Source organism: Colletotrichum spaethianum (genome assembly GCF_022836535.1).
Source record: "Colletotrichum spaethianum MAFF 239500 DNA, contig32, whole genome shotgun sequence".
NCBI lineage: Eukaryota > Fungi > Ascomycota > Sordariomycetes > Glomerellales > Glomerellaceae > Colletotrichum > Colletotrichum spaethianum.
Genome location: NW_026054802.1, coordinates 1 through 10832, shown reverse-complemented (window position 1 = coordinate 10832; position 10832 = coordinate 1). Strand labels below are relative to the sequence as shown.

Below are 10832 nucleotides of genomic sequence, written 5' to 3'. Positions count from 1 at the left end.
TTTCCGACGCTTCTGCCGCGATGCATCTAATTCGCAACAGTTTCCCAACTTACATCTAGCTTGCCGGCCGTAGAGATCGTCAAGGTAGGTGGTAAGTGGCAGCCAGGTAGTAGCGCGTCTGCGCCGACAGCCTTGGCGTTGCCGACAGACCAGACTGCACGACAGAGGATCTTCCGGTTCCATAGCCCGCCTGCCCGAAAATACCTACCCAAGCACCAGTTTGTCAAGGTTCGCGAGTTTGCCCCTCATGTTCGTTGTCAACATCTGAGACAATTATAGAGTAACGGGTCTGGGCAAGACTTCATATGCTTCCCGGGGCTGAAGGCGACATCCCGATGATTATTCATGCCGTGCGAGTATGGCGGCCGCTCGCAATATTGGATGCAGGCGGCAACACATGCTGCGCACCGGCATATCCCGATCAATTGCAGGTCCCGAAAAGCGACTGGCATCCTGCTCCACAGTGGGCTGCAGCACTTCCGCTGTAGCGTTTTTGTCAGTAATTTGGATCACCAAGCATTATTGCCTGCGGAAGATAAACAGACCCATGCCTAGAAGCAAAGGCCAGAGGGAGGCGAAAGGACCGCATCAACTTACCAGTATCCATATTGCGAGCAGCAAGTCTTTTGACCGTAGTTCTTGCAGGTTGCATTGTACTGGGTACCGCAGAGTCCATTGGTGCTGTCACTCACGCCCGAAACTTGCGGCGCACAAGATCCGAAGCCCGATTGGCAGCCCGTTCCGCAATATGTGAGGCTTGAGCCGCTGTGGTAAGGAGGAATCGTCAGTCATGCCAATTGTGGCGTCACGGGCATTCCAGAAGCTTACCAGAATCCATATGGTGAGCAGCAGTTGCCAAACTTCGAGTTTAGACAAGTATAACCATTGGTTCCACCGCAGGTCTGGTCCGGTGACACCTTCGCCGTGGACGCAGGAGCACTGGACGAGGTGGAAGATACTCGAGTCGCGCTATTTGTGGAGGCTGTGCTTGTCTGAGCTCGCGTCTGACTCGAGGAGACAGGTGTCGAGAGCGTGGGCACGGAAGTTGTCGTCGTGGTCCTTGTGGTACCGGGCGCAATGCTGGAGCTAATAGCGCCACCGGCAGACCGGTACCAATTCTCCTTGGGATCATTGAGACACTCGCCCACAGTCACAAGACGGTATCCGCGTGCCTTGGCCGTATCGATCATGAACTGGGTCAGGTTGACCACGGTCTGGTAGTGGACATCGTGGGACAGCTCGATGTAGCTGCTTGCAGCCGCATTTGTTGAAATTCCGCTGGAGAAGCGGTCTTTGGCGGTCTGGATTGTCTCAGGAGAATCATACATGTAGTCCTTAGTGTCGATATTGACATTGATGATGTGGTAACCGAGCGTCTTGAGCAGGTTCTGGCAACCAGAGCCTGCGTTGCATTCAAGGTATGGCGGACGCATGTAGGTAGGTATCCAGCCGAAGAGGTTCCGAAACGACATTTCGTTGTAGATGATCTCGGTCCTCTGGATGGTGCTATTGACTTCGTTCAAGTTACGGTGGGTCCAGGTGTGGCTGGCAATGTGGTGACCAGCGGCGTGCATCCGGCGCATGACGGCCGGCCATGCTGTATCCGGATTATCCATCCGGTTCTTGCCCTTGTTGTTACCGGCAACGAAGAAGGTAGCGGTAACATTCTGAGCCTCAAGTATATCGAGCAATTGAGATGTGTAAATGTACGGGCCATCGTCATAAGTCAATGCCAAAGTTCCAGGGACGGCGCAAGTAGTGATGATTGAGCCTAAAAAAACAATATGTCAGGCCTCTTCCGCGATGCATAATGCAGATGAACCCACCATAAGGTACAGAACCCAGGAGGGGACGGGCGATACTCTCCGTGCTAGCGCCTGGTGGCGGAAAGCTGGTGAGGGCCTGTTAGCAAATCTGCAGGACGTACAGGCTCATGACGACCGAGAAAGCCTCAGTCCAACTTACAAGGTGTCGCAAGAGTCACTGTACGCGAGCTGGCATTGCGAACCGCCGCAGAAGTCTGCCGTCGTTCCACACCAGCCGGCTTCTGAGCAACACTGTCCCGATGCGCAGGAACCGATTCCAGGCCCGCACTCCGCTCGCTTGGTCAGGGGAGCGTGAATAGTTGCGGCCATGGCCGCCCCCGACAGGAAAATGGGCAGTAGTGCATGCATGGCTAGAGAGTTTGAAGCAATCTACGATGCAGAGAGGGTATGATTATGGCAGATCGGCGCTGCGGGCAGGATGAGGGATAGGTTCAGAAGTTGATCCAAAGATGGCGAGGAGTGGTATTTACAAGAGATGCTCGAGAATAGCAGCTGGTCTTTCCGGCCATACACTACGGATACGGATATTGCTTGTTCAGTCCTGCCAAGAGTGCCGATTGAAACCAGTCCCTTAGGTTGGTATCAGAACGAAAGAGACAGAGTAGGCTGACTGAAAAGATGGGCGACTTGGCAGCTGGATCAATGGCGCCGAACAATGCGCATATAACAGCATTTTTTTGGAATACAGATGGATGGAGTCAGACGGCAAAAACGGCACCTGCAGACGCCTCCAACCCTTTCGATACGAGACGGTGCCCCGTTGGACCTAGACTAAGACCCAAGTGACTTGCACGACAACGCGTCGACCACATCTCTGGATCCATCCATGTCTTTGGAGCCGACATTGGAACCATGCCATGACTACATGACAGCAAATCGACGGACCAGGTGTTGAACAGTCGCTATACAAGTTGCAGCGCCATGACAGCCGGTTCAGACACGAGAACACTCTGGGAAACTAGAGCGGGTCACATAGGATGACCCCTCTGAGGACTATCTCCCGATCACGGACCCGGTTCGCCCGGCTAAGGGCTAGGATCAACTAATATTGCTCGGGGTACGAGTCCAACAGCACCTCATTGTTAAATCATGCGTTGGCAGGCTAACGGTGAAAAGGAAAGAATATTTCTCATCTGTCAACACCGCAGGGGCTGAGTGAGACTAGGCATATGGGCCCTTGCATACATGCAGAAGCTGAGCAATATTCCATAGCCTCCCTCCATCCAGACCGAAGGTCCACTGCAGGCGTCCTGAGTGATTGACAAAGTACTTTGTGAGGAGGACTAAGAGAAGACCTTGCGGAAGATCAGAGGCCAGGAGCTGGGGTGTAACGGGGAGTTGACCGGGGGCGGGGACAGGGGGAGACGGAGCGTCTTTTTCCAAGAACCCTTGGCTCTGGGCTGATGATCCCTGCTAGTTCATCTATTCAATTATCCGAGTGCTCCGTGGACGGGGTAGCGGTCGACATGCGGAGGATGTGCGTGCTCGTTTGTCCCCCGTCTCTTCTCAAAGTACAAAGTATCTTCGCAGAGCCTTTTTCACTTGCCCCACACTAAGTCTGGCGGACTGTAACCGTTCAGGGCCTAAGCGATCGAACTTAGGAGGTCGAAGTCTGAGATCCGTTGTCTCGAGACTCATCGCGTTTTTTCCTGGAATGCCAATGCCAATTGATAATAGAAGACAAATATGCGAGGATGAGTGGAAACACATGGCAGACTCACCTGAACAAGAGCTGTTTGTGCTTCCCCTCAGGCCGGCCAGCGGTCGAGATTCTCCTCCTCAGGTGCACGCACTAGTCCTTTGTTAGATCTCCGAAGCTTCGGTAACCTAGAAAATACTTCCGTAAGGTTGACGTGTTCCGGCGAAATGCCGCCCAGTTCAGAGTCTAAAACCAAGACCCGTTTGACTTGACTGACCTGTCCTTTGAGTGCGACAATGGCTTACCCCCAGTTTTCTCCCCAGCGACGTGCCTCGTGCTGGTCAGCAAGCTTGACTGTGGCTCCCGTTACCTTTTCCAGGCACTTGAGGAATCTTTGATGCTGGGCCCACGAAACAAGCCAAGAGAACGCTCCAGTCTTCCTAGCGCCGTCAGCATCCTTTTCTCCGCACGCCAACCTCTTTGGTAGATAAGGTGGGCTCTGAGTCGGAAATTGTCGAGCTGCGTGGACCCAAAGCGCTGGCTAGCACAAGTGCGTCAGAACATTGATGTCATCCCAGGTTGAACATACTAGTGAAGTGGAAACAGTTGAGGGGAAAGGGCAGCTCACAAGGTCTCGATCTCGGTGCTCGTATAGCAAGAGGCCGAGGAAGTCCAAGTCACCAGACTGAAGCGGTGCGCTGATGGCTAGAACCAATGGCAACCCCAACTCCATACAAATTTTGAGATGCACCTCGTCTTCTTTGCGTCGCTGGCACATCTTGGCACCAATTTGGCAGGGCTGCGGCTCCAATACCTGTCCAGTATGCCTAGCGAAGCCTCTGCAGGTCTAAAATTGTAATGCATCTTGCATTTGTTATGCAGATGGCACAAATGCAGAGGCCTCTGCCATCCCATCTTTTGGTTCGTCAGCTAGCAACGAGGGCATATAGTCCCACCAATCATGCCAATTTCAAAGGCACACATGGCGAGGACAACGGCAAATCCTCTGCTCGGAGCAATTAAAATCACCTCCAGGCCGCAGACAGTCAGGCTCTCGCGCTCATGCTCGCGCTGGCGGTGCGCCATCACCAATGGATGTTACATCGGATTTCTGGCGTCCGAGACAATTCGGCAAGTCTTGCAAGTTTGCAATAGGGAGACAGGAACTAGTGTCGTCGTTGCTGCTGGCGCGGGCATTATGGATGGAAAATGGGTTTCTCGGTATTGAATCCTTTTCAAGGAAAGCTGCCATCATTGAAATTAGCTGGACCGGCAGTGGTGCTATTCCGGTCGATGCGGCTGTCCGCTCCCGCCTGTCGGGACTTCTCGTCGTCCGTTATGGACCAAGTCCTTTGCTTGTTTGGGCGAAGCACCATGCCACAGCGACTAGCCCGAGCCAGACGTTGGCTCCAAGCGGCGGGAGAGGAAGCGATCTCAGCATGTGAGGACCAGACTTGCCGTTTGACAGAGGCCGGTGTGGCTTGCGATCCCGAAATTATGCTGGAAGGGAGGCCGCGTATGCATGCCAGTGTTTTCCCCTGTGGCGCTGCGCCAGTCCCGCGCAGACGATGACGAGATGAAGGGGAAGTCTTGGCATAGACGTTTCCTTCTTTCTTCCTGAACGAGCTTTAGAGCGGACGGAAAGGGCAGAAAGAGGCGTCGTAAAGAAACAACCAGCCATTGGCGTAGCTCCCCACCATGTGTATGCAGTTCAGTGCAAGGGGTAGTTTGTGGCGTACGAGCTTGGATCGGGATGGGAAGAAAGGCGGATGACGGGATCGTAGACGGACCGGAATTCCATTGATGGGCTCGCACCCATCCACACCCCTTCGGCCCCCTCCTTTGGACGATGGATGGGATGGCGATGAACATGGGTGATGAAGGAGGGGGCCATGGAAAACTGATTAGATGGGATGCATGAAAGGGGAGTGAGAAAAGGAGGAAGAAGAAACGGGAGAGGGATACACCCCACCTGTATGCAATACCCCCCTGAGTTCTGTGGAATGCTATTAAAGTGCAGACCCCCCGCTCGGACTGAGACTTGCATCTAGCGGGGGCGGGTCCTGTATCATGTCGTGGTGCATAATGCATGACATATGCATATGTGGTCGATGTGCATCCTATGCATCCCTGGAAGCTGACCGAACGTCTTTTGCCTCGTTCTTCCTGCCAACCATCGCATATACGACATCTGTTCCTTCTTCTGCCGCGCATCGACACACATAACGTCGTCTCATTTCGATCCCGACCGAGCTCGAGCTGCCAAGACAATAGCTTCTGTTGGCCTCGAAATGTTGCATACGGGCTTGACGGAATACGACTGGATGCCCAAGGAGTTCTCCGTGCTTTACAAGCAAGCTCATCTCGGCCTTCCCAGCTACTTCACACACCCCTCCTTCCCGCTTTGACGGACCCCTGCCGGTAACCTCGCAAGCTTTTCATCGAAGAAAACTTCCAAGGCTTCCAAGACTTGAACAGGGAGGTGAAATCTCGTGGGAAAAGAAGACGGGCCAGGCGTGATCGTTGGGCCAAAGGCTGGTGGCCAAGCAAGTGCCTCTCTCCGGTCCTTGAGGTGCAAAAGTAACCCTAGGGTAGCTTCCGGGCTTTATCGATTCATCTCGATTCAGCAGTACCCTGGCAGCCCTGCTTATGAACCTTGAAATATGACCATGCAGCGGATTGTCATGCTCAACTCCGCGCCCAGTTCCGAGGATGCATGCCCTCTATGCCTAGTCGTGCTGGCCGTAGCTTTCTCTGGCTTCCCCCAAAAAAGTCCTCAGCAGTAATAACTGTTGACCGGGGGGCGTTCTGCATGACATCAAGCGCCGGAAGAGACCTCGGCGAGAGTGCGATGAGTAGAGAGGGGAGATGAGTGTCTTTGCCTACTTCATGCATCCGGGCTTGCCAGCTTGGCGATTCAACGGATGGACGATATGGCTGCTGAGTGACGAGATACTTCTCGAGAGAGCCTGGTATGTCGGTTGGTCTGGACGCCTGGTCGGAACAGGATTCTGTCATTGTCGTTGTGCTGATGCCATATCGCGCTATTGTTTCCTTCTCCCGTGTAGCGTCGTCTTGCCGAAGCGCGCCTGTTGCGCTTTGGGGGTGGAACCCTCAGCCACCTTCACGCCGCTTGCCATGAACTGCTTTTGGACAGACTACTGCTGATGGTCGCCTGTTTGGCTCCCCAAGTCTTGTCTGCGCGGGTGCTAGCCTGGACCTGAAACTATCATCTCGTCTTCTTTGCCGGGCTGGACTTTGATCTGCCCACGGCCCTGTCGCTATCCCAGCCGCGTGCCGCCGGCTGGGTCTTGGGGGGAGCCTCACTTTACCACTACCAAGGCGCTCACGCCGTGCTGCAAACGTGGATCCTGATTAGGCCTGGCGGCAAATCCAGCCAGCTTCGTGCCATGTCTCAACCTCTGCTTGCCGCATGTGCTGCCATAGAGAGGCTGGAGCAACGATTCGGTTCTGGGCAACCTCGAGTAGCTGACGCCAGGGGGATGGCCAACATGAGTGGGTTGTCTCCTCATCCTTCCTCCTTGTGCCTGTACATCATGTCAGTGCCTCAGTTGGCAAGTCTTTTTAACTCCCGTCTCCGGTCTTTCCAACAAGGGCTTTCTTCCTTTCTTTCCGTACGCCCCTCTCTTCCCTCTTCACGCGTCTTCTTCCAAGAGCTAGCCATTTGTTAGTATAGTCGACCTTTCGACAGGAAGATATCAAGAGATATCCTCCTTCATCTTCATTGCCCTTCTCCACCACTTGTCTCCCTCCACAAGTACCCATCCTTCGTTGATACCCTCGTTTTATACTCGCAATGGATACCCAGATGCTCACCCCCGACACCCCAGAGCGGTCTCCGACATGCCGCAATGCCTTTCCCTTTGAGTCTCCGGAGGGCAAGTCAGAGACATGGGACTTCTCCCACGATGGCTACTACCCTATCACTCCTCCCACAGAGGAGTGCGAGTCGGATGAGGAGCTTGCAACCATTGCTAGCTCCATCGACCTCGAGGCGGAACCGCTGGTGGCCGTCATCGGTGTCGGATACGTTGGAGAGCACCTCGTGGGCAACTTCTCTCGCAAGTTCAATGTTCTCGGCTTCGATGTCTCTGAGGCACGCGTCCAGAGCCTCGAGAAAGAGTTCGGCCCAGACAGCAAGGCCAAGTTCACCTGCAAGCCCAGCGACATGGCGGCGGCCACACACTTTCTCATCTCTGTCCCTACGCTGTTGCGCCCAGACCAGACCATCGACTCGTCCTTTCTGAGGTCTGCCCTCAAGAATGTCGCCACATACGCCCGTCCCGGCTCGGTGGTTGTCGTCGAATCCTCCGTCGCAGTCGGCATGACCAGAGAGCTGCTTGGTCCCTTGGCGAAGGAGCGTCACTTCTTCGCCGGCATGTCTCCCGAACGTGTCGACCCCGGTCGTGTTGAGCCCCCTGCGTTCGCCATCCCTAAGATCGTCTCGGGTTTGGACGACATGGTCCCCGGCTCGTTGAACGCCATTGTCCGCCTCTACTCGCAGGTGTTTGACCATGTCGTACCCGTGTCACGGCCCGAGGTCGCGGAGATGACCAAGCTATACGAGAACTGCCAACGCATGATGTGTATTGCTTTCGCAAACGAGATGGCCGATGCTTGCTTAGGCCACGGTGTTGACCCATACGAGGTGTCTGGTGCGGCGGCGACCAAGCCCTTCGGGTACATGCCTTTCACGCCTAGTCTCGGTGTCGGCGGTCACTGCATCCCGGTCAACCCATACTACCTTCTCTCCAACAGCCAGTTCCCTCTCTTGCAACACGCTACAGAGAAAATGCGCGCACGTCCAGCGGCCATCGCTCAGCGCGCGGTCGAGACGCTGTGTGCCGAGAAGTCGCGGCCCAGTGTTCTCGTCGTTGGCATGGGCTTCAAGAAGGGCCAGTCTCACCTGGCAAACTCCCCTGGCCTCGAGCTTGCAAAGAGCCTTGTTCTGACGGAGAAGGTCGATGTGTGCTGGGCCGATCCCCTGGTCAAGCAGGAGGCGGTGCCGCAGATTGACCGTTTGGACGTCGAGGACTGGAACGTCAAGTCGCTCGAGCAGCGCTTCGACATGGTCATCGTTGCTTTCCGGCAAACAGGGCTTGACTTCGATGTCCTGGGCCAGCTGGAAAAGGCTCGTGTCGAGATGTGGTGCAACTGAAGCTTCAGCCAAGGTTTGCGGCTGCATTGGGCTGACAGTGGCGCTTTCTTCGGTCACCGTCACCCAATCCAACTCGTTCCACTGTCTTTTCATGATTTTCTCTCTCCTCCAATCAGTGGATTTCCATTACCTAGGTTTCTGGTCTCATTACGACCTGTTGTTTGCGATGGTATCTATGGGAGCAAACGGCAGGCTGACAAGCACAGATGGCGTGCCGAGTAGCACGAGGGATATAATGCCTCAGTGCGCACATGTTCTCCCTTTTTTCCCTTTGTTTTCTTTTGTTCTCATCGGAAGGTGTCACGGGTTATTTCGGTAGATAAAACGGTCGAAGTGTTGCGTGTTGACGAAAATCGACTTGGAGGGGAGTATCAACAGCTGTCGACAATAGATGCGAGATCTATATTCCAGGGATTCGTTCCTGTTCCTAATGTCGAATGACAACTTCAACACCCTATCGTCCCATGCAGTGATCTGTGAATTTCGTGTGCTGTAGTTCGATGCACATGTAGTCGAGAGCGAAGGGTCCGCGGATGTTGGGCGTCAACCTTATAAATCCAGCGATAAATTCTTTCCCTGGAAGGTATGTCGGCAAACATGGGACACGTCTTCCAGCTAGCTTCCGTCAGCGCCTCTGCAAGGGAATACAATGGACATTGCTGGCCGTGCCGAGCTGCCGAGCTGCCCCATCTTCGGTGATGCTGTAAGACTTCGGAAAAGGTTGCCGGGCGATGTCGCCCTCGCTGCACGACTAGCAAGCTGGGGCATTGATATATATGGTATTAAGTGCTGTGGCTCTAATCAGTTCTGAGATATGCTGGCGCTCATATCGCGGTGCATTATCTATTGGCATGCGCGATACCAGCAACTAGCCGGGGGTCTTGCTCTCTGGTTGGTAGCCTTACCCGTATCGAGCCATACACTATCTCGATTCTGGAGATAAGAGGGTTGCTTTTTGGATCCCTTTGGGACGGGCCGTATTGACATATCGACTATCTGGGGAAGACGATGCAGGAAGGGACAATACGAGAATGGCATGAGAATCCAGCCGCAGGAGTTGGGCGAAGATGGTGTGTCGGAGGCGGTGAGTGAATTACCAGACAGCAACGGGCCCAGACGGACAGTTATTGGATGAGGTGAGGAGAAATGATTGACGAGCTCAAGAGAGCGCTGCACGTGGGTGATTTTGGGAAAGGCGCCTTGACATCCTCTCCCTTTAGTACTCCCCAAGAACCTGTATAGAGATGCTTTGCTGAGAGTCGCAGATGCGGGTGTCTATTGGTGATTTGCTGCCCTCTGCATGAGCCGGCGGGAGTCGGGGCCGGGAAGCTTCCGTCGTAGCGGTGTCGCGGACCGCGGACTCCATCCACTCGCGTCGCTCGACGGAGATGATGACTAGGTCAAGTCAAATCCGTTCCAAGACCTTACGGAGTAAAGAGTAGGGACCGAGAGTCTTCACGACGACAAGTTGACCAACATGGTCCATTTCTTTTGCTGCCACAAGCTCGTCGATCACCAATCAGCTGACAGCCACAGCCTCATTACGGCGCGGAAGGGAACATGACAAGATCGTATTCTTGACGTCTAGTGATGGCGCAGCGGGTACTTCGGGGTCCGCTGACGACGCGTTTCTAGCAGCAGAGACCCATGAGTGTTGCCGATCAATGGCGCAAGAGTTGATAGTGCCCAGCTTGTTTTTCTCGGAGGGCGCGCGTACCGTCCGTCGAGCCTCTCGGAAAGCTCCCCTCTTCGGCGTCCAGATAACTGATCTCCTCTCGTTTAACTCGCCGATGCAAAGTTGGAAGATTCTGAAATTATCGGTGATCACTCGTGAAGCTTTCGGAGGCTTTCAGCTTCCCTTAAATATAGTAAAGCGACTTTAGAAGCCTGTAATAGTAGCCGTCGGTGCCTTCTTACCTGCTATTCTTCAAGGTCAGCATTTCAACTGAAAGCAATGATGTCTTCAGTCTGTGAGGCTGTTCAAAACTATGCTTGAACTATGGATGGCGCTTAGTATATGAAACTAAAGCTGGTACGTTATTATGAAATCGCGTGGATGTTCGTGCTTCTTCGATTTGAATCACAACCGCTTTATCACGTCTTTTCGTCCTTCCAAAGCATCTTTGTTCCTTTGCGCCGTAATTTGACTTAGTTGGGATGATTCGTGCACTTGCTCAGCACGAGGACC

The 10832-nt window shown here is 54.0% G+C and overlaps 2 protein-coding genes across 2 annotated transcripts; one reads left to right on the top strand and one right to left on the bottom strand.

The window, feature by feature from the left end:
• Window positions 1-824: 824 nt before the first annotated feature.
• Window positions 825-2135, bottom strand: ColSpa_09947 (chitin deacetylase ARB_04768; the record flags this gene model as incomplete). Its single annotated transcript, XM_049276159.1, has 3 exons — window positions 825-1771; window positions 1827-1891; window positions 1966-2135. The coding sequence occupies 3 exons, from the start codon at window positions 2133-2135 to the stop codon at window positions 825-827; spliced, it is 1182 nt and encodes a 393-aa protein (XP_049132116.1).
• A 5147-nt stretch (window positions 2136-7282) lies between these two features.
• Window positions 7283-8644, top strand: ColSpa_09946 (UDP-N-acetylglucosamine pyrophosphorylase; the record flags this gene model as incomplete). The annotated part of the gene is made up of 1 exon (XM_049276158.1): window positions 7283-8644. The coding sequence occupies one exon, from the start codon at window positions 7283-7285 to the stop codon at window positions 8642-8644; it is 1362 nt and encodes a 453-aa protein (XP_049132115.1).
• Between the last annotated feature and the right edge of the window lie 2188 nt (window positions 8645-10832).